General features: G+C 39.5%; 1 protein-coding gene across 1 annotated transcript in view; it reads right to left on the reverse strand.

Annotated features, from left to right (window-relative positions):
* LOC124594696 (dynein axonemal heavy chain 3) overlaps positions 1 to 24,992 on the reverse strand; it is a 1,186,267-nt gene that overhangs the window by 64,369 nt on the left and 1,096,906 nt on the right. Inside the window, exon 62 of the mRNA XM_047133063.1 lies at positions 3,999 to 4,187. Within this exon, the coding sequence (XP_046989019.1) occupies positions 3,999 to 4,187 (189 nt within the window). The remainder of the gene's footprint in view (positions 1 to 3,998; positions 4,188 to 24,992) is intronic.

The raw sequence follows: 24,992 nt of genomic DNA on the forward strand, positions 1-24,992 counted from the left end.
AGAAAAGATATGGAGTAATTGCAAACAGTAGTTAATGTTCACTTGGAACTAGATGATATACATGCATGGAGTATCTGATTAATGGAGTCCATTTAAGTGCTAGGATGATATTAACCATATGCTAATTCTATTATCAACTGGCAAAGTGATGAAATGGCACCACATGCATGTACCAACCAAACTAAGGCTTACCCCTCGCTAAACTCAACTTGCTAGTGTCAATGTTATGGATTTATATATACCATCCAGTGAACAGTGCTACTCCTTGTGAATATTTGTATAGTAGTTGGAGTGACCAAAACAGGAGGGGTCTGTCAAAGACTGTCTAAATTTAAAGATGAAATTAGCTACATCAACAGTGGGATCATTAATCATCTGTTATTACCAGATATCATAAGGCACTGTTATCTCACACATTTGGATCTGATTATTATTAATAATTTGTGTGTTTCTTAGCATTAAACTTGATTTAACCACTCTAATCATGGAATCAGTACTTATAGATTTTAAATTATGTATCAGTGCGCCAAAGTATTATTTTCCCTTCTTTCACTGCATAAAAATGTTGTTTGTGATACGTTTTCAGTAACTGTGTGTCGCATATGTCCTGGACCATTCTGATCCGTCTATTTCATGCCACATTTAGATAGATCGAAGTAGTTCTTTGGAACATCAGTATGATTCCCACAAGCATAAATGAAGATTTGCAAAAGGAAAAGTTTGTAAGGGGTTGATGATATTTTCAATAAGACAGTAACAATTATCTGTATTACTAATCCTGTATTACTGTATAGTACTATATTACTATTCTCGAACCTGATGCCTTTTTCAGGACAAGGACAAAAAAATCCAGTTTTTACTGTTTTGTGTAATAATTTACCAAATTTAAAACTTTAAAATGTTCTCGTAACCCATTCATCAAGAGGTATAATTTTATGTTACACGTTTAACACAACAAGCAAGTATTACACTTAAAAACCATGTGTTTGTTTTGAGATAGCATAACTGAAGGTGCACAAGTACACAGAGTATTTGAGAATGAGAGTATTTAGAAACTTCCAACAAACTTTGACACAATTTCGAACCATCCCAAAAGTTTTTTCTTGATGACACCCCCACAAAATGTTAAAAGGAAGAAATGTTACTGCTTACTACATATTCACTGTTCGTGCAGTCAGATTTCAGCATCAGGAATGAAATTTTCATTTATTGCTCCTTTACTAATAACTCTATTCACAACACACTTTGCAGACAGATCTATATACATCAGTTAACGTTCCTGCAACATTATGTTATTGGGAAACACATACTTTATGAGATATGACATCATAAACATCAAGATGTGTTAAAAACTATTGGTTAAAATGGAGTGCAAATTACCCTGTTTATGTACATCCAGTGTTTCAGGATGAGAACACTTAGGGACTTCCAAGACACTTTAAGAATAATTTCAAACATTTGCTACGTTTTGTCACTTACAAAGGCAATTCATGTGTAAAGATGTTTGAAGCTGTTTAATAAATGGGTGTTTGATTCTTTAAGGAATTGCGGATTTATTGGTGGCTGCTTAATGTGCAGCATTCATAGGCACATATGGATAATTCATAGTAATTTTGCACATAATTAAAATGTACCACTGTTAGACCTCTTTACAAAAAAGGGGATTTAGTAAATGCCAGTGTGTCTGCTAACATGATCTGCCATTTTTTTAAGAAAACAATAGTATCACCAGATACTTAGTTTTGATTCGTAAAGGATATTTGAAAAGGACAGTTCTCCTGAGATAACTATGTACATATTCACTGATGGCATTATTAGCATCATATGTTCTTCGCTCCAGAATGGTATAGAAGTGCATAAATTTCTCAGAGGCTGTTCTATCTCTATACAGTTCCAGGCATGAGACAATACTGATATTTGTATGCCTCTTACAAATGTCACTGACAATCTGTTTTCACAGATGTTGCAAAATCTTCCTCTTGGTCTTTTTCCAGTTACAAGTCTTTCAAAGTACTGTCTCAGAAACTATTTAAAGTCTTTCTTTTCATACAATACTTCCAGTGGAGTCTTTTGAGCTCTATTATACTGAAGAGTTCCTTTTCAGATGAGTAAATCATAGTGCATTTATATAAATAAAATGACGAGTTGGGATCTTCTGTGACTTATCCAAGATATTTGATTGTTTCAATTATAATAAAAATTTATTGTAGAAGTTTCATGTTTTTTAAATACCATATATGGATCAGCCAAGTTCCTCGATTAGTTCTCATTTAAGAAACAATATGCACAAAATTATATTAGTCAATATACGCAATTAAGTGGAGGATGCCGCATCAACTCATTATCATCACCATCTTTAACAGATTTCAGCCCCAGGTTGGGTCTGTTTGGAACATAATTGTTTTCATCTGGCCCTGTTTTCCCCTACCTTCCTGGGTTCAGTCTGGTCCAGTCTTCACTTTTTTTCCAACATACTTCTGCACACCTTTCAGCCACCTATCCCTTAGTCTTCCTCATGGTCATTTCCTTCACATCTCCATTTCATGTATCTTCTTGGGAGTGCTCTTCTTTTCCATTCTCTTTATGTGCCCGTACCATACTACTCTGCGAAGTTCCTTCTCATGCTATTTCCCTTACCCTTTCGTTCCTCATCCTGTCTCTCCTCATCAATTCTATTCTACTTCTGAGGAACCTCATTTTGGATTCCTATACTCTGCTCACATCTTTTTTCTTCATTACCCATGTTTCTGAAGTATAGGTCAGTATTGGGATGTAGTAACATTTATGTATTACTTATCTGTCTTGTTGTGGACATCTTTGTACCAAAGCGTGCTCCTAACACTGCTTGTCTGCTACAGTCACTGATATCTTTCTCATTTTCCTCAATCACACTTTCCAAGTACTCCAACTGTTCAACTCCAATCCTTATTCTGGTAGTTGGTCTATCTTTCTTTCTACTGGTAGCCAGGATCTTACATTTGGTTACATTACATTTTGCTCCATACTGTCTCAGAGTTTCTTCCCAAGCATTCAGCTATTCTTGAGTTTCCTCCTCCCTGTTTCCCCCGATCATTGAGTCATCTGCGAACACCACTGTTATTATCTTGTCTTCTCCAGTTTTTTCTACCACCTTAATCATTATTTCATCATCCGTCTCAGAAGACCAACACCTCGTCCAAATCTTGGGGGGGCAGGCAATGCCGCAAAGTCGGGGATGGCCTACAGACCGTGTAGGAACTCAGAAAAGTGGTGGTTAACCAGGCTCTGGTGAAAATGTGAGAGGCTTAGTGAGCCGACAGTGGATAAACAAATCAGCTTCTTTCAACAAAGGAACTGGCTTCAGAAAGGACGGATGCAACATCAACCGTGTGGAAAAATTTGCCATGGGGATTCCGTGAGTTTCTATAATTGATCTATTACTGCTCTTACACTATGTTAAATAATACCAACCATTTTATTTGAATCATAATGAGATAGTCCTGTTTGTGTTATAAGAATGATTCTCAAGCTACAGATAGAAGTGACAACAGAGAAAATAAGAGAACTCACTGGCAAATTGAAACTTTATGTCAAACAGGAACTCAATTCCCAAAGCTTGCCTTTCACGAGGAACACTTTTAGTGGTTGAAATATGCAAGTATGACTCATCATGTGCCCTCACAGCTTTACTTCTGCCAGTATCTGCCTCCTATGTTCCAAATGTCTTGTCTTTGATGGGCACAGCTGTTACCAAGTGAAATAACCAGGCATGAGTCACAGAATCTGTTCTTCTACTTACCAGACTTGTCAGAAGCTCATTCACATATCTTGTAGGACTAGGAGTCTTTTTTTTTTCCAGGGATGGAAAGGAGAGGAAAGGAAATTCATCATCGTTGACAGTTCTACAACTTCTTATTTTATAACAAATTTCATATTTTGAATTTTTAAGGTTTATATTTTGTTAATGATGCTTAACCAAGAATATGATTGCAGAAATGATAAATAAGTTAATGACATACCTGTCTTAAAACAGTATTCATTGAGTTTGTGTAAAGCACAGGATACATTTCTTCAACCTGACTGACATTAAAGACATCTGGTAGTTTACTCAGTATATCATCAGCAAGCTCAATAATGACTGACTCTGTGTCTACACCCTTCCCTCCAGCAGTAATTTGTGTCTGAGTCAGAAGCACACCATGCAATAGCTGTAAAGATAATTGTTTCATATTAATTGTGAGCAATCTTCCTGTTATGTATGGGTTTATGAACTCAAATGTAGTAAAATCACGCAACAACAATTTTCTCATCATCCATCAATGACGCTATGTCTCACCCCCCTCTCCCCCTCTTTCACAAGCGTGCATGCGTGTGTACACACACACACACACACACACACACACACACACACACACACACACACTGCATTCAAAGTCATGAAATGTGTCAAAGAGCGAACATGAACACTATAATAGAGTCTATAATCGTTCTATAATATATTGTTAAGTACAGTGCAGAAAAGACAATAATATGGCAGGATTACATGGCTCTAACAAATTAGGTGGATTATTTGTGCAACCAATAACACCAAAATATATTTGATTATTACACATTGGAAAGTCCAGGTTGGAATATCAACAATATTATGCTTCTCACTGTGAAGATTACATGTTGAGTTGCAGATAGGCACAAGAAAAAGATTAGTACATATTGAGCTTTTGGCTAAAGCCTTCTTCAGAGAGAAAATGGTAAACACACACATCTTCACAGAAGAAAGCACATCTTACACTCACATATGACCACTATATCTGGCTACACTGACCACAGTGCAACTGTTTTGTGTCAAACGCAAGCAGCAATCTGAGGGGAAGGAGGACGGATAACAGGGTACAGCTGGATAGATTATGGTGTTGCCAAGAGCAACAGGAAACAAACAGACAAAGAGGATGTATGACTACAATGTAACTGATTCTCAGCAAGTTCGGAGATGAAGATTTTGTAGAGGGTTCAGAGAACAAGATTTCCAATCATGACAATGGGAGTGACACAGTAGTAGCTGAGAAACGCTACAGGTGTGTGGTACACCGTATTGCAGTCTTCGAATCACTTATTTCGAGACATCAGCTGCCCCAGGTGGCACAACACATCGCAGTGCATTGCATTGTATATGCTGTTGCATCTGCTATGCGTGATGCAGTAGTAGTTTGGCAGAAAGAGTGAGTTTTTAAAATTAAAATCAGTAAAACATTTTGTGGAGATTTGTGTGACATTGTTTTGGTGTTATTAGGTTAGTGTAAGCACAAGGTGAACAAAAGAAATGGGTGTATTTGCATTATATGCACACAGAGCACAGCTGCAGAGGCTCCTGACTGACTACAAGCCTCGATGCAGCAAATTATGGATGTAAGTCTATTAAGGAAGAATTAACTAACACAGCAGAAACTAAGCTAATGAATTTAGAAAACACTTTAACAAAGATAATTAAGGAGTTGAAGGGTGAAATAGATAACCAGTGTGATTTAGTTCAAGAGGAAGTCAAGGAGCAGTTTCAAGAACTAGATGGGTCTCAGAGACAAAAGAACATGTTATAGCATTAGAAAAATGCAAAGAATTTGAGGAAATAATTAGAACACACAAGGCTTTATCTAATTTGGAGGAATGGTGACAGTACAGGTGAAAGTAGAATTGACTAACACTATCACTCATTATAAGGAAGATGTTGCAAAACAACAAAATGCATTAGGATGCTTTGTAGAACTTACTATTCTACAAAAAATACTACATGGGCACAACTAGTTTCAGAATTCCATGTAATCCTAAATGAACTATCACATATGTCAACGGAATTTGCTCCTGTAGAGATTACGAATAAAGCATTGATAGGAGAATACTTGTTGAAAATGTTTGCTTGGCAGTTATTGTCAGAGAGCAACTTTGAGAAATTGCAAGAGAGGGCACAGGAGAATCTGTATACACAGGCACAGAAAAGAATCAAGACTTTTAATGATAAAGCTATTACAGGTAGCTTTTAAATAGATGATCTGGTATTAGTGCGTGATTTTCATCATAGCTCAAACTTAAAGAAGAAGCCAAATAAAATTTTCCCTCTTTACAGAGGACCATTCAAAATGTAAGACATACCACTTCCAAAAGCAGTATACTTGGTAGACCCTGACACAGGAAAAAATAAAAGATTATACAACAGATATGCTTGAAAGAGTCAAGACCCCTTTGTGAATTCAATGGACTGATGACCACCAGCTGTCTTAGTTAAATGGTTTCTGTATTTTTCTTTTTAGTTTTTCCAGAGACAATTTCTTTCTTTACTGACTATTCTGTTATCTTTTAATACAGTAATACCTTCTACTATCACTTCTTCCTAAAAATAACTGTAAGAAAACAAAAGGGGACTCAGCTTGATGTATAAAAGGTGGGTAGGCCCTGCTTCTACAACAGTTAGGGTCCTTAGGATGAGGGGTGGTAGGGTAGTCCACATATGGGGTACTGTCTTTCTTTCTTCTTCGATTCTAATATACCTGTCTCTGGTTCCTTTTCTTACTTATTCCTCAAGAGCACCACTCTATCCTCCTTCCATCCGTATGAAAAATTTCTATTGCAGGATCCCTTCTCTTTTCAGAGCATGTAACTGAACTTACAACAGTAGAATTGTGAGACGATGACAAGAGACTGACAGAATTTTATGGACTGTCAATTAGATGACACATATTTAGTCACCCCACATGTTGTAGGGAAAGAGTGTCCATGGAGGATGTAAAAGGCAAGGATAATTGATAGCTTGCTACAATGCATAACAAAACAAGAGATACTGTGCTAAGGAGTCAATAAGCTAACGAGGTGGTGTACTAAAATATCTTCAATAAGAAGTATGTTATGCAGGACAGGAGTTAGAACGTAAACCTATGTTCAAGAACTACTTTCAATACATCCAAATAGTGAAGTGTTGTCTAAATCTAGCAGATGTAAGACAGTGAAAGATAAGAAATTATGTATCAATAAGCAGAACACATAGGGATGAAAACTATATATATGTGGTGGTGTTATACGCATTACAAACAACAGTAACAAGCCAAAAATCGAGTTAAAAGAGCGTAGTTAAAATGCAGAGGTAGAGAGTAATCAGGTAAACTCAGCATAAAATGTTTATAGAGAAACTACACATTTAAAGCGAATAAAGATTGTAGAAAAGTGCTAGTAGCTGTGTTTATTGACTAAGTTAAGATGGGGTGTACCCAAAATCACAAACCAGGTATAGGAGAAGGAATGGATGGGGGGATTCATATGAGGAACTGCCTGCAACTTGGTCAGTGAATCCATGGGAGGAATTACCTGTACCAATTTACAAAAGTAAAAGAGATGTTAAGATAGGAAAACCCATGGAAGGGATAATCTATGCCTTGGTCAGATGAATTCATTGGGGGAAAGACCTGTACCATATTTTTTGCGTATGGAGCAGAAAAGGAGGACATCCACATCTATAATGGTATAGAGATTTGACACAGAGAGATTTGACAGAGAACGAGTGTAAGTACAGTCAATACAAAAGTGTGAAGTTTCACAGTGAGTGACAGTACTGATATGGAAGTTTCCTCCAAATTAGTTATAAAATGGAATGGACTTACCTGACAGCTGAGACAGAGGATAGATTGGACCAGAGATGTTCAACACAAATTGACAAGTGCTTGTACTGAGATTTGACTCTAGAGATAGTGTAGTAGACATAACCTGACAGCCAACTGCTCAGGTAACAATGTAAGAAAGTGTTGGAAACTATGTACAATCTCATGTATAGATATATGCACACATACTTATTTGAAATAAAATAAGAATGTAATAGATTAATGAAAAGAAGTCTTACTTTTGAATGCATTACGGGAACAGCAGTGATCAATGTCTTGTAAATAATTACTATTAAAAACAGTCTTGATCACGATTTATTTAACAAGGTGACTGGTTTTGACCACTACTGTGGTCATCTTCAGACCATTGAGTAGGAACCCCTTTCTGTTGGAGAATCACAACAGAAAGGGGTTCCTACTCAATGGTCTGAAGATGACCACAGTAGTGGTCGAAACCGGTCACCTTGCTAAATAAATCGTGATCAAGACTGTTTTTAATAGTAATTGTTGAAAAGAAGTCTAAATAGTGTGCCAATTAAAAACAATACAGTATCTAATAGCTTAAATACAGAAACTACAAGAAAAATCAAACAATGGAAAATCCAGGAGGGAACATAACAATATTATGAAAGTGATAGTTGCTAATAATTATATAGCAGAGGCGCTGACTCACAGATAGGCACAACAAAAAGCCTGTCACCAAAATGAGCTTTCGGCCAACAAGGCCTTTGTCAAAAATACACACACACACACACACACACACACACACACACAAATGCAACTCTCACATGCATGACCACAGCCTCTGGCAGCTGAAGCCAGACTATGAGCAGCAGCGCATGATGCGGGAGGCAACCAAAATGATGGCGCCGCACGGTAAAACAGTAAATGAGGACGGCTCTGATAAATGTGACTATAAAAGTGTTAACAATTGTAAGATGTGCGACAAAAAAGTGATTAAAGGTATTCGGTGTAAAGGCTGTCACTGCTGGTTCCACGAGAAGTGCGCTAAATTAAGCATAAAATTTGTAAACGAAGACTACATATGGACTTGTTCTACGTGTGTTAGTGATGCTGTGGAAAACAAATTTAGAAACATAATCATGGAAAAAGACAAAAAAATCAGAGCACTTCAAAGTGATTTACTTACTCTAAACAACATATACTCTACTCTGAAGAATAAGTGTACATGTGGTACAAAGGTACATCTTCAGTACAAGGAACCAAGTGTAAACAAACCAGACTCCTTCTCAGTAAGAGAAGACGACTTCTCGTCGAAGGAAGATTATGGACACAAAGAAACATCAAAAGAAGTCTTCTCAGTGTCATGTAAAAAAGATTCTACGAAGAAGATACAACAGAAGAAGACGGTGAAAATATTCGGCGACAGTCACAGCTGCAACATTCGGGAACTCTTGACAAACAGTGTAAATAATGATGTTCAAACCTCAGGGATTATAAAGCCTGGTGCCAGTTTTGACAATGTGGTTAAAAGTGTTAACGAAGATTGTTCAAAACTCACAAAAAAAGCCAATGTGGTGATAATAGGAGGTGCAAACAATGTTTGCAGAAATGAAGCCATGGCCTTTGTTAAGAAGCTGATCACAGTGCTGTGGTTCTTGCATTTTACAAATGTAATTGTAACAACACTCCCACAAAGGTATTATCTTCCGGACTGGTTGTGTGTTAACAAAGAAATTCAACGAATGAATTATAAGTTTAAAAGTTTTTGTGCCAAATTTGTAAATGTAAAGCTGATAGATATTGATACTTACGAAAGAAACTGTTTTACATGCCATAGAATGCATCACAACAAACATGGTAGAGAAAGATTAGCTGCGAACATTAACGATGTACTTGAACTGGTATGTCATAATAACGAAAACAGACCTGTTATTGCAATGGAAGCTCCTTTACAGGGAAACTAATATGGCAGACCAATTCCTATGGAATTAGATACGAAAGAACTAACAAAGTGAAGGACCGTAAATTTGCAGTAAAAACTCACATCGGTGTAAACTTTGCCGACAGTTTAATAGATACTGTAAATTCTTTAGTCAGTAAAAATAACTTCATAATGCACTAAACATAGGTGGTGTGTCAGGAGAAATGATGAACAAACTATATGACTTAGAAATACTCTTAGGGCAAATTAACTCTGTAAAAGTCATATGTTGGAATGAACACTGGCTTAAATGGGACAATGTCAAGCTACTAAATTCACTCTCAGGATACAAGTTACAGATGCAAGTTACAAATGGTATACTTTTGAAGCCATATAGATACAAAGTATACACATTCACTGTATTTTCATGTTTATATATAGAATTATAGTTTGAATGGCAGTTTGTATCCCGTTCAGTACATCCATACTTCATATAGGTGTGTGAAGGCTATGGAATGATTTGATGAGTTGCGAAAAGATTTAAAATATAATGCTGTATTTTTATTATAATAAGCAATGTATTTCCTGTAGCATATAAAATACTGTAACAACTTACGTTAAAGACTGACGAGTCACCAATGTTCTCAATCGAATGATTGTATAAAAACATGTTATGTGACAATAAAGTATCTTATCTTATCTTACCAGGTGAGGGTATGGACGAGGCTGGAGTGGGGAGGGGGAGGGAAAGGAAGGGTAGTGGGGAGGGGGGGGGGGGGAGGGAGCAGTAAAGTGCTGGTAGTGGGAGCATACAGGGGCGAGGTGGAGAGAGGGTAGGGCAGCTAGGTGCAGTCAGGAGGTTAGATGGTAGGTGGGGGAGAGAGGGAGGGGGGTAGCAGTAGAGGAGAAAAGTAAAAACACTGGGTGCATTAGCGAAATAGTGGGCTGGGAGCTGGAATGGGAAAAGGGAAGTGGCTAGATGGGTAAGGACAATGACTAAGAAGGTTGTGGCTGGGAGGGTTACGAGAATGTAGGAATGTAGGATATATTGCAGGGAGAGTTTCCACCTGCGCAATTCAGAAAAGCTGGTGTTGTTGGGAAGGATCTAGATGGTACAGGCTGTGAAGCAGTCATTGAAATGAAGAATTTTGTGTTGGGCTGCATGCCGAGCAACACGGTGGTACAGTTGTTTCTTGGCCATAGTTTGTCAGTGGCCATTCATGCAGACAGACAGCTTGTTGGTTGCAATGCCCACATAGAGTGCAGCAAAGTGGATGCAGCTTAGTTGTAGATCACACAACTGGTTTCACAGGTAGCCCTGCTTGTGATGGGATAGGTGATGTTTGCGACTCGACTGGAGTAGGTGGTGGTGGGAGGATGTTTGGGACAGGTCCTGCACCTAGGTCTATTACAGGGATATGAGCCATGATGCATGGGGCTGGGAGCAGGGGTTGTGTAGGGATTGACAAGGATATGGTGTAGGTTAGGTGGGCAGTGAAAAACCACTGTGGGAGATGTGGAAAGGATGTTGTTATTGTCGTGGTCTTCAGTCCTGAGACTGGTTTGATGCAGCTCTCCATGCTACTCTATCCTGTGCAAGCTGCTTCATCTCTCAGTACGTACTGCAGCCTACATCCTTCTGAATCTGCTTAGTGTATTCACCTCTTGGTCTCCCTCTATGATTTCTACCCTCCACGATGCCCTCCAATACTAAATTGGTGATCCCTTGATGCCTCCGAACAAGTCCTACCAACCGATTCCTTCTTCTAGTCAAGTTGTGCCACAAACACTTCTTCTCCCCAATTCTATTCAATACCTCCTCATTAGTTATGTGATCTACCCATTTAATCTTCAGCATTCTTCTGTAGCGCCACATTTCGAAAGTTTCTATTCTCTTCTTGTCCGAACTATTTATCATCCATGTTTCACTTCCATACACAGTTATGCTCCAAACAAATACTCTCAGAAACGACTTCCTGACACTTAAATCTATACTCAATGTTAACAAATTTCTCTTCTTCAGAAATGCTTCGAGTGTCTACTTTAAGTGTCTCATTCCCTAATCTAATCCCCTCAGCATCACCCGAGTTAACTCGACTACATTCCATTATCCTCAATTTGCTTTTGTTGATGTTCATCTTATATCCTCCTTTCAAGACACTGTCCATTCCGTTCAACTGCTCTTCCAAGTCCTTTGCTGTCTCTGACAGAATTACAATGTCATCGGCAAACTTTAAAGTTTTTATTTCTTCTCCACAGATTTTAATACCCACTCCAAATTTTTCTTTTGTTTCCTTTACTGGTTGCTCAATATACAGATTGAATAACATCGGGGAGAGGCTACAACCCTGTCTCACTCCTTTCCCAACCACTGCTTCCCTTTCATGCCCCTCAACTCTTATAACTGCCATCTGCTTTCTGTGCAAATTGTAAATAGCCTTTCGCTACCTGTATTTTATCCCTGCCACCTTCAGAATTTGGAACAGAGTATTCCAGTCAATGTTGTCAAAATCTTTCTCTAAGTCTACAAATGCTAGAAACATAGGTTTGCCTTTTCTTAATATCCAAACTGATCTTCCCCGAGGTCGGCTTCTACCAGTTTTTCCATTCGCCTGTAAAGAATTCACGTTAGTATTTTGCATCCATGACTTATTAAACTGATAGATCGGTAATTTTCACATCTGTCAACACCTGTTTCTTTGGGACTGGAGGTGGGAAGGATAGTGGGTAGGATATTGCTCATTTCAAGGCACAATGAGATGTAGTCTAACCTCTGGCGGAGAATGTAATTCAGTTGCTCCAGTCTTGGGTGGTACTGAGTCGTGAGGGGAATGCTCCTCTGTGGCTGGACATTTGGGAGGTGGTGGGTAACTTTAAAGATAAGGCACAGGAGATCTGTTTCTGTACAAGGTTGGGAGGGAGGATAATTGTGGTCTGTGAAGGCCTCAGTGAAACTCTCAGTACATTTTATCTACATCTATCTCCATTTACGTGATTACTCTGCTATTCATAATAAAGTGCTTGGCAGAGGGTTCAATGAACCACCTTCAAGCTGTCCCACTACCGTTCCATTCTCGAACGGCATGCAGGAAAAACAAGCACTAAACTTTTTCTTTGTGAGCCCTGATTTCTTTTATTTTATTGTGATGTATTTTCGCAATTGGAGGAGAAAACTGGTGATTGAAATTTCATGAGAAGATTGCATCACAATGAGAAACACCTCTGTTTTAATGATAGCCGCTCCAATTCACTTATCATGTCTGTGGCACTATCTCCCCCCATTTCCTGATAATACAAAATGAGATGCTCTTCTTTGTACTTTTTCAATGTCATCCATCAGTCCCACCTGATGTGGATCTCACACGACACAGCAATACTCCAGAATAGGGTGGACAAGCGTGGTGTAAGCAGTCTCTTTAGTAAACCTGTTACATCTTCTAAGTGTTCTGCCAATGAATCGCAGTCTTTGGTGTGCTCTACCCACAACATTGTGTAGGTGATTGTTCCAATTTAGGTTATTTGTAATTGTAATCCCTTAGTATTTAGTTGAATTTACGGCCTTAAGATTTGTATGACTTATCGCAAATCAAAATTTAATGGATTTCTTTTAGTACTCAAGTGAATAACTTCACACTTTTCTTTATTCAGGGTCAACTGCCACTTTTCGCACCATACAGATATCTCATCTAAATCATTTTGCAATTAATTTTGGTCATCTGATGACTTTACATGGTGGTAAATGACAGCATCATCTGCAAACAGTGTAAGACAGCTACTCTGATTGTCTCCTATGTTGCTGATATAGATCAGGAACAATAGAGGGCCTATAACACTTCCTTGTGGAATGTCGGATATTACTTCTGTTTTACTTGATGACTTTCCGTCTATTACTACGAACTGTGACCTTTCTGACAGGAAATCATGAATCCAGTAGCACAGCTGAGGCGATACTCCATAGGCAGGCAGACGCTTGTGAGGAACGGTGTCGAAAGCCTTCTGGAAATCTAAAAATATGCAATCAATTTGACATCCCCTGTCGATAGCACTCATTACTTCATGAGTATAAAGAGCTAGTTGTGTTTCACGAGAACGATACTTTCTGAAACCGTGCTGCCTATGTGTCAATAAATCATTTTCTTGAAGGCACTTCATAATGTTTGAATACAGTATATGTTCCAAAGCCCTACGGCAAATGGGCGTTAGTGATGTACGCCTGTAATTCAGCGGAATATTCTACTTCCCTTTTTTGGTATTGGTGTGACTTGAGCAATTTTCCAGTCTTTAGATACAGATTTTTCTGTGAGTGAGCGGTTCTATATAATTGTTTATTGTAGCAGCATCCTCCGAGAGGAACCTGACTGGTATACAATCAGGACCCGGGGCCTTGGCTTTATTAAGTGATTTAAGCTGTTTTGTTACACTGAGGATGTCTACTATGTTTCTCATCTTGACAGTTGTTATTGATTGGAATTCAGGAATATTTACTTCATCTTCTTTGGTGTAGGAGTTTCAGAAAACTGTGTTTAATAACTCTGCTTTAGTGGCACTGTCATCAGTGACTTCACCATTGTTATCGCACAGGGAAGGTATTGATTGCGTGTTGCCACTGGTGTGTTTTATGTTTGACCAGAATCTGTTTGGGTTTTCTGCCAGATTTCGAGCCAGAAATTTGTTGTGGAAATTATTAAACACATCTCACATTGAAGTACATGCTATATTTCGAATTTCAGCAAAACTTTGCCAGTCTTGGGGATTTTGCATTCTTTTAAATTTGGCATGCTTTTTTCATTGCTTCTGCAACAGTGATCTTACCCATTTTGTGTACCATGGGGGATCAGTACCATCACTTATTAACTTACCTGGTTTATATCTCTCAATTTCTGTTGATACTATATTTTTGAAATCATTCCACAGTTTTTCTATGCTTACATGATCAGATTGGAACGAGTGATGACTGTCTCTTAAAAAGGTGTTAAGAGTATTTTTATCAGCTTTCTTAAATACTTTACTTTTCTTGTTCATGGTTGTAGGTGTTTCGGTATTCATCCTAGCAGCAAGTGCCTTGTGGTCGCTAATCCTTGTATTCATCATGATACAAATTATTTGTCCAGGAGTATTTGTTGCTAAGAGGTCAAGTATGCTCCCACAACCATTTATGCTTCGAGTGGCCTCATGAACTAATTTTTCAAAATAATTTGATGAGAAAGCATTCAGTACAATTTCGGATGACATTTTATGCCTGCTGCCAGTTTTAAATGTACGATTTTTCCAGCATATTGAGGGTAGATTGGCGTCACCATCCACTATAATTGTATGAGCGGGGTCTCATTTGAAATTTAAATCAAGTTTTCTTTGAACTATTCAGCAACTACATCTTCTGAGTTGGGGGTCGGTAAAACGATTCAATTAATAGTTTAGTCCGATCGTCTAGTACAACCTCTACCCATACTATTTCGCAGGAACTATCTACTTCAATTTCACTGCAAGGCATACTACCTCTGACAGCAATAAATACTCCACCACCAACTGTATTTAATCTATCCTTTCTGCACACTGTTAGATCATTTGAAAAAATTTCACCTGAACTTATTTCCAGGTTTAGCCAGCTTTCTGTACCTATAGCTATTTGAGCTTCAGTACTTTCTATTAGGGCTTGGAGCTCTGATTCTTTCCCAACACAGCTATGACAAATTACAACTACAATACTGAACATTTCTACAACTACCTTACTGTGTTTTACCTGCCCCCTTTTAGACAGATGCCCTTTCTGTGGTAACCTGAGACCCTCTAACCTAAAAGACTGCCCAGTCCCTTCCACACAACCTTAGTTGCCCGTGTAGCTGCCTCCTGTGTTTAGTGGCCTCCTGACCTATTAAGCGGAATCCAGAAACCAACCACCCAATGGTGCAAGTCAAGGAATCTGCAGCCTACACGGTCACAGAACTGCCTGATCCTCTGATTCAGACCTTCCACTCGGCTCTGCATTAAATGACCACAGTCAGTTCTATCAATGCTGCTGCAGATGGTGAGCTTTGCCTTAATCTCGGAAGCAAGACTGGCAGTCTTTACCATTTCCACTAGCCGCCTGAAATGAGAGAGAACTTCCTCCGATCCAAACTGACACATGTCATTGATACCGACATGAGTCACCACCTGCAGTTGGCTGCACCCTGTACTCTTCATGGCATCAGAAGCACCTTTTCCACATCTGGAATGACTCCCCCCAGTATGCGCACAGAGAGCACACTGTTTTCCTTCCCATCCGTGGCAGCCATGTTCCTAAGAGACCCCATTGCACACCTAACATTGGAGCTCCCAACTACCAGCAAACCCACCCTCTGTGAATGCCCAGACCTTTCTGGCCGAGAAGCTTCCTGTGGAACAAGGTGGATGACTGCATCCAGCCTAGAGACATCGTCAGCCACAGATAATGCCCGAAACCTGTTCGTCAAACGAACCAGGAGGCCCTACGATCGGCCCCTTGGAACGTTTTTTGCTGCCTGCCAGACTTTGGAATGATCTCCCACTTGACCAAGGTGAGGGGTCAACCTTAATGCAGGCAGTACCCAGAGCAGTCACAGCAGTGGACCGATCAGGGGACATGTGGGATGTGTTTGACGTCCCTCGCATCCCCGCATCCGACTCCCCACAGTGATGCCCCTTGGCAGCAGCCTCAAGCTGTGTGACGGACAGGCAATGCAGCCCGGAGCTGTGAGTGAAGGGTTGCCAACTCAGCTCGGATCTGTACACAACAATCACAGTTCCTATCCATTACTGCAGTTGCTCCTGTTTGAAGCTCATAAAAATATGTAACAAACGAATGGTGTACTCGCCTTATTAGCAGCAGGAACACGAGGTGCTCTCTCACTGACGGTCTAACTGACACTGAGCTATACTTACCGGAAAAAAACAAAAGCCTGCACAATATGAGGGTCGATAGCAACAGCTGTACTCTACCCCAGATCACGTAAGAAACAGATTGACCGTCCTTATGGCGGAACAGGCAACTGTAAAAATAGTTTTCCTGTTGGTCAACAGATGCCGCAGGCGACACTACAATGCTAATTGACCTGTCCATGTCATGGAATTGGCAACGCTGTATCTTCGATGATGTGAATGACGCTGATTTGCGTTCAGCTAGAGCGCTGTGCACGAAATGCATTTGTCACACTGCTGACTGTAGCTCATGATCGGCTGTGGTTTTTCCAGAGTTTTCAATCTAAGAATGTAGATTAGCTCCTGTAATTCTACAAACCAAGTTTATTTCTCACAATCATATGCGAAATGAAATAAATGAAAAGTAACACACAAACATTTCTTGGGAGTTACTGTTTAAATGCAGACTGTATTGCAGTCGCATAGGTTTTACACTCGCCTTCCACGCTATCTATTTCCTCTTTGCTATACAGCTCTTCTGATATGGATTATGGTCGTAAAAAAGATCTCCACATGCACGTTAACACTAGAAAGTTTTCAAAATCCACACTCGGTTACGATGCAAATTAAGGCTGGACATATTTCAGTGACAGTCATTTCAAATTTAAATTCTTTTACTTTGCATGTAACTTATCGTAAATGATATAAGAGTGGCACAAAATGATGAATTTTGGATTGTTGTTGAAAGGGGGATGCAAACGCAGTAATATAAAAGTGAAAGAGTGTTTTTCGAGCATATTTTGGCGGTGTCAACTTTGGAGAGCCACAGACGGCAAACCATAATTATGTTAAAAATTTACTTTGTACAGTTCAAAGATAACCCACAAATATTCGCAACAGATGTATGCTTTTATCTGCAACACAGTTATTACTGGGGATATCCGCACTCGCGCAGACCTGTTACTATAAGTAGTGTTGTTTTCGAGTGAAAGCTGTGTGAGGATTATCGCACAGATAAAAAAAAAAAAAAAAAAAAAAAAATAAAAAAAAAAAAAAAAAATAAATAAATAAATAAATAAATAAATAAAATAGGCAGCATCTATAGTTTGCATGTTATGCTCCTTCTCTTCTACTCTCCTCTCTTCATTCCAGTATAAACGCTTGTTCACAAGTATAAACAAATGGCAGTGAACATTGGCGAATTATCTATAAATACTCATTTGCAGCAGTGTAAACGAGGTTTTACACTCGTTCACTTTGTTCGCTCTAGTATATACCAGGATTTAGAGGGACTGATGACCTAGCAGTTAGATGACAGCTATTATTCACTTATTTCACTGTTGCAATTTCAGCTCTAGAGCCATTTTCAAGTACCAAGGGAAAGGTCTTGTAAGGTAATGCTTCTTAAATTGTTTACCAAATGTTACCACACGATGCTTTGCATTTTGTTATCCATACCTTATATCGGTTTCAGTTTTCACATTGCACACAACAATGCCTCTACAGCCAAAATTATGATAGTGAAGTGAATAAACAGTTTAAAAAAGTCCAAATCGCAGCAAAGATTTCATTTAAAAATTGTATGATATGATTGTTGTACAGGAAGGGCTGCCACGTTATATCAGGATATAATAAGATCGACAAAAATTAGATAGGATCGAATGCTTAGGGCTCTTTATTAATTCTTACTCATAACTAATTTATTGATTTACCTGAATTTAAAATCCACTCCTGTAACCTTTCTTTATCTTTGACGGGAAATCTGAACATTTTTAGTTCAGGATTTGTCCATCTACTCCTTCTACAATTGATATACTCGCAGGCCCTCGGCATGACGACTTGATCCACTACCACCAGTATGTCAGAAACAGCTGTACTTCACAGATGCCAAATGCTGGAAAGCTGGATGCGTTCGGACGATGTTGCCACATATTTCACAGAACTAAGTGCCATCTAGTGGTTGGTGCCACAAGTAAGGGTGTGACGCTGTTGCCGCCTGGTGGCCATTCCCTGACAAGGGTTGCCTGCTAGACCAAGCGATCGGGCAATCTGTTTCTTACATGATCTGGGACTCTACACTACACTGTTATTAAAATAAAAGGTTGTGCCTAGTAAGCACTCAAGCATGCAAGAAATTGTGAAAATAAACGAGTAACTACACAATCTGAAAATAAGTTCCTCTTGTTTGAAGCTCTTAAAAATGTGCAATAAATGAACGGTGTACTCGCCTTATTACCAGCAGGAACTTGTGGTGCACTTTCACTGACAGTCTAACCAACACTGAGCTATACTAACCAAAACAAACAAAAGCCGGTAAGATACGAGGGTCAATAGCAATGGTGGTACTCTATGCTACACCATTATTAAAATAAAAGGTTGTGCCTAATAAGCACTCAAACATACAAGAAAATACAAATATAAACTAGTAACTACACAGATAACAAATAATAAGTCGCTCCTGTTTGAAGCTTATAAAAATATGTAATAAATGAAGCGTGTACTCGCTTTATTAGCAGCAGGAACTCCTGGTGCACTCTCACTGACAGTCTAATTTAAGGGGGGATTGCTTGTCACTGGAGATGTGATTGACACGGATGGCTAGGCTGTATGGAAAAGACTTCTTGGTATGGAATGGGTGGCAGCTGCCAAAGTGAAGGTACCGCTTGTGGTTGGTATGTTTGATATAGACAGGGGAACTGATGTAGCCATCTTCGAGGTGGAGGTCAATATCGAGGAAGGTGGCTTGTTGAGTTGAGTAGGACCAGAGGTTCTGGAGGACTGTGGATAGGGTTTCCTCACCCTCGATCCAGGTTACAAAGATATCATCAATGAATCTGAACCAGGTGAGGGGTTTAGGATTTTGGTTCTGTGTGTTTAGGAAGGATTCCTCTAGATGGCACGTGAATAGGTTGGCACAGGATGGTGCCATGCAGGTGCCCACACGTGTACCCGGGATTTGTTTGCAGGTAATGTCTTCAAAGGAGAAGTAACTATGAGTGAGGTACAGTTGGTCATGGTGACTAGGAAGGAGGTTGCTGGTTTGGAATCTGTTGGATGTTGGTAAAAGTAGTGTTCAATAACGGTAAGGCCATCAGCATTAGGGATGTTAGTGCAAAAGGAGGTGGCATCAATAGTGACAAGCAGGGCACCAACTGGTGAAGGAACAGGAAATGTGGAAAGGGTTAGTATCTTTTATATAGCAGGGTAGGTTGTGGATAAGAGGCTGAAGGTGTTGGTCTATGAGTGCAGAGATTCTCTCAGCAAGGGCCAGCAACTGGCCACAATGGGGAGTCCTGTGTGGTTGGATTTTTGGAAAAAAATGAAATGAGGGCATGGCATCACTGGCCAGACGCCAAGTGGTAGTCTTACTTCAGTCAACGCAACATTGGAAGACTTTTGCACTGGTGATCAATATGAAATGATGATGAGGACAACACAACACCCAGTCCTTGAGCGAGAAAATCTCCCAACCGGGTCCAGGAATCAAACCTGGGCCTACTTGTGTGGGAGGTGAGCACGTCACCACTCAGCTAAGGCGGTGGATAGGAGGTTTATGGACTTTAGGAAACATGTAGAAGATAGGAATGCATTGAGTGGTAGGGGTGAGGAGAGAGATGGACTCTGGGGAAAGGTTCTGGCTTGAGCCTAAGGATATGAGGAAAGATTGGAGATCCTGCTAAGTTTCTGGAACATGGTCACTGTGGCAGGGTTTGTAGGTGGATAGATCTGACAGCTAGCACAGCCCTTCTGCCAGGTAGTCATTGCAGTTGAAAGCAAAAGTGGTGAAGCATTTGTCAGCAGGTAGTACTGTAAGGTTGGGATCAGTTTTTAGGTGATGTATTACAGTTCCTTCCACAGATGTAAGGTTAGTTTGCATATTGAGGGATTTGGCGAATGATGGTGAGACAAGGTTCGAGGGTAAAAAATTCTTGACAGAAGTTGGCTTGGGACAGGAGGGGGGATCATGGTTGGATGGAGGGGTAAACTGGGCCAGGCAGGGTTCACCATTGGTGTTTGGTTGAGTCTGACTGCCAGGTTTCGTGGCAAAAACATGTTTCCACTGTAGGGACTGGGAGAAGAAGAGAAGGTCTTTAAAAAGCCCTGCATGACAGACATTCCACGTTAAAGGGACCAATATTAAAAAGTGTCCCCACTCAAACATCTCCAAATCTAATGAAATTTGGTGTGAAGGTTCTAAATGGGCTTTGATGTTTATACACCAAATTTCAGTCCAATATCTTCAGTGGTTGAATTTTTAGAGGCTTTTAAAGAGAGGCTACTCACCTTTGCATCTTGTATGAAGGTGCAAATTTGTCAAGCTTGCTACGCTTTTTTAAAAGTTCTAGCAAACATTTGGTCATTTGCTTTAATACACATAGACAACTTTTTATGCTGAACCACACCATGACAAAAATTAGGGATTTAGCCACACCTAAAAATAGATACAGGCCTCCAAAGTGGCTAAAAATTCATGGCACTATTCTGAGAGCCAAGGTTTGATCGACCACTGCTACTTTTCATATGAATGAATCACATCAAAATTTCAGGGGGGTTATTCCTACCTATGATGTCTATATATGGATCAAATTTAATTAACTCTGCATGCCTAGATGAAAAGATTTTTTTTTTTTTTTTTGGGTCATCAGCCTTCTGACTGGTTTGATGTGGCCTGCCATGAATTCCTCTCCTGCGCCAATCTCTTCACCTCAGAGTAGCACTTGCAACCTACGTCCTCAATTATTTGCCAGATGTATTCCAATATCTGTCTTCCTCTACAGTTTTTGCCCTCTACAGCTCCCTCTAGTACCATGGATCTCATATCCTCATGTCTTATCAGATTTTGTATCATCCTATCCCTTCTCCTTTTCAGTATTTTCCGCATATTCCTTTCCTTCCCAGTTCTGCACAGAACATCCTCATTCCTTACCTTATCAGTCCACCAAATTTTCAACATTCGTCTGTATCACCACATCTCAAATGCTTTGATTCTCTTCTGTTCTGGTTTTCTCACAGTCCATGTTTCACTACCATATAATGCTGTGCTGCAAATGTACATTCTCACAAATTTCTTCCTCAAGTTAAGGCCTATGTTTGATGCTAGTAGACATCTCTTGGGCAGGAATGCCCGTTTTGCCATTGCTTGTCTGCTTTTGATGTCCTCCTTGATCTGTCCATCATAGGTTATTTTACTGCTTAGGTAGCAGAATTCCTTAACTTCATCTACTTCATAATCATCCATCCTGATGTTAAGTTTCTTGCTGTTCTCATTTCTGCTACTTCTCATTACTTTCGCCTTCCTTCGATTTACACTCAGTCCATTTCTGTACTCATTAGATGGTTCATTCTCTTCATCAGATCATGTAATTCTTCTTCACTTTCGCTGATGATAGCAATGTCATCAGCAAATCCTATCATTGATATCCTTTCTCATTGAATTTTAATTCCACTCTTGAACCTTTCTTTTATTTCCATCATTCTTGTTCAGCCACTCTTATTATTCCCTCTTGGCTCTTGTACATATTGTACATCACCTGTCTCTCCCTATAGCTTATCCATATTTTTCTCAAAATTTCGAACATCTTGCACCATTTTACATTGTGAAATGCTTTTTCCAAGTCAACAAATTCTATGAACGTGTCTTGATTTTTCTTTAGTCTTGCTTCTGTTATCAACCGCAACAACAGAATTGCCTCTCTTGTACCATTACCTTTCCTAAAGCCAAACTGATCACCATCTATCACAACCTCAATTTTCTTTTCCATTCCTATGTATATTACTCTTGTCAGCAACTTGGAGGCATGGGCTGTTAAGCTGATTGTGTGATAATTTTCACACTTGTTAGCTCTTGCAGTCTTCAGAATTGTGTGAATGATATTTTTCTGAAAGTCAGATGGTGTGTCGCTAGACTCATGAAGTCTACACACCAACGTGAATAGTCATTTTGTTGCCACTTCCCCCAATGATTTTCGAAATTCTGATGGAATATTATCTATCCCTTCTGCCTTATTTGATCTGAAGTTCTCCAAAGCTCTTTTAAATTCTGATTTAACACTGGATCCCCTATCTCTTCTAAATTGACTCCTGCTTCTTCTTTTATCACATCAGACAAATCTTCCCCTCATAGAGGATTTCAGTGTATTCTTTCCACCTAACCATTCTCTCTTCTGCATTTAACAGTGGAATTCCTCTTGCACTCTTAGTGTTAAAGCCCTTCCTTTTTATGCTACTGACAGTTGTTTTGACTTTCCTGTATGCTGAATCTATCCTTCTGACAATCATTTGTTTTTCGATGTTTTCATATTTTTCATAGAGCCTGTGCTTCCTATTTATTTCATTCCTCAGTGACTTGTACAAAGGATGTTCAAAAAGTTTTGCACAGTCATCTCTAACTTTTTTTATTTTTTGCAGGAGGAAACTGAAATTTTTTGTGAACACACTTGGAACATTTAGCTATAATTTAGTATGTAAAAGTATTTTCTTTTATTTACATGTGGGTCATAATGGACTGTGAAGTAGATGTCAGGTTGTGACAACATTTGGTGATGGAGTTCCTCTTCAAGACCGGCGATGACTCTGCCACATCGATTCACAGGAAGTTGCTCCCTGTTTCTGGGGAGGACACAATGGATTGCAGCATTATCCAGCAGTGATTGCAGAGTTTTAAAGAAGGTGATTTTCTCTACTGGACAATCCACGATGTGGTAGACCAACGATGGCAGTGAGTGATGTGAATGAGGAGACCATTGATCAAATCATCCCAAATTACAAGTGTGTGATGACACGACAGTGTAGTACCACTGGTACAGTCACTAGGGTACAGAGAAATCTGTGCACATTGGGTGTCTAGATTATCAACAAGAGAAATGAAAACAATGAGGAAGAATGTGTGCGAGGGTCTCTTGAAGACCTTTACTGAAGAGTGGAAACAGTGTTTTGATGGCATTATTAGCCAGGATGAAACATGGTTGTTTCTGTCCGAACCTGAGAGAAAAACACAATCCAAGGAGTGGCATCATATGGGTTCCCCTCGGGAGAAGAAAACAAGACAGCAGGCCAAAAAGTGATGGCCTCCTTCTTCTGGGATCAGTGTGGGGCCATTTTCATTGACTTTTTGGAACCTGGCTCCACAATTAACCCAGACCATTACTGTTTGTCACTGGACAAGTTGCGATGTACCATCAAGACCCACACACCACGGCTTCAGGGTCAGCTCATTAGACTACACCATGACAATGCCAAACCCCATACAGCCCACATGACGCAAGAGAAAATCAGGAAAATGGGTTGAAAAATTGTTCCTCATCCTCCCTACAGTCCGGACTTGGCTCCATCTGATTTTTACCTGTTTGGTCATCTGAAGACCCACCTGAGTGGTAAAATGTTTGATAATGAGAAAGACCTTATTTCCTGTGTCAAGCGATGGTGTAAAATTCAATCCCCAGAATTTCAGCAAAGTGCATTTACATCATGGAAGGAACATTGGGCCATATGTATCACAGATGATGGAGGCTACATTGAGTAAGCTCAATGTGTAGCTAAATTTTCCAAGTATGTTCACAAAAAATTTCATTCTCTTCCTGCAAAAAATAAAAAAAATTAGAGACGACTGTGCAAAACTTTTTGAATGCCCTTTGTATTTCTGTATTACTGAGCTTCCCAGAACATTTTTGTACTTCCTCCTTTTGTTGATCAACTGAAGTATTTCTTCTGTTACCCAAGGTTTCTTTACAGTTACCTTCTTTGTACCTATGTTTTCTTTCCTACTTCTGTGATGGCCCTTTTTAGAGATGTCCACTCCTCTTCAACTGTAATGCCTACTGAGCTATTCTCTATTGCTGTAACTGTAGCCTTAGAGAACTTCAGGCATATCTCATCATTCCTTAATACTTCTGTATCCCACTTCTTTTCATCTTGATTCTTCCTGACTAATCTCTTAAGCTTCGGCCTATTCATCATCACTCCTATATTGTGATCTAAGTCTATATCTGCTCCTGGGTATGCCTTAAATCCAGTATCTGATTTTGGAATCCCTTTTTGACCATGATGTAATCCAACTGAAATCTTCATGTGTCACCTGATCTTTTACAAGTACACCTCCTCCTATTGTGATTCTCGAACAGAGTTTTTGCTATTACTAGCTGAAATTTATTACAGAACTCGATTAGTCTTTCCCTCTCTGTCATTCCTTGTCCCAAGCCCACATTCTCCTGCAATCTTTCCTTCTACTCCTTGCCCTACAACTGCATTACAGTCCCTCATCTAGGCGCGCAGTCTGGAACCGCGCGACTGCTACGGTCGCAGGTTCAAATCCTGCCTAGGGCATGGATGTGTGTGATGTCCTTAGGTTAGTTAGGTTTAAGTAGTTCTAAGTTCTAGGGAACTGATGACCACAGCTTTTAAGTCTCATAGTGCTCAGAGCCATTTGAACAGTCCCTCATGACTATTAGATTTCCATCTCCCCTTACATATTGTATTACTCTTTCAATATCATCATACACTTTCTCTACCTCTACCTCTTCATCTTCATCTTGCAATGTCGGCATGTATACCTGAACTATTGTTGTCTGTGTGGTTTGCTGTCGATTCTGATAAGAACAACCCTATCACTGAACTAT

The sequence above is a fragment of the Schistocerca americana genome, chromosome 2 (genome assembly GCF_021461395.2).
Source record: "Schistocerca americana isolate TAMUIC-IGC-003095 chromosome 2, iqSchAmer2.1, whole genome shotgun sequence".
In the NCBI taxonomy this organism is placed as follows: Eukaryota; Metazoa; Arthropoda; class Insecta; order Orthoptera; family Acrididae; genus Schistocerca; species Schistocerca americana.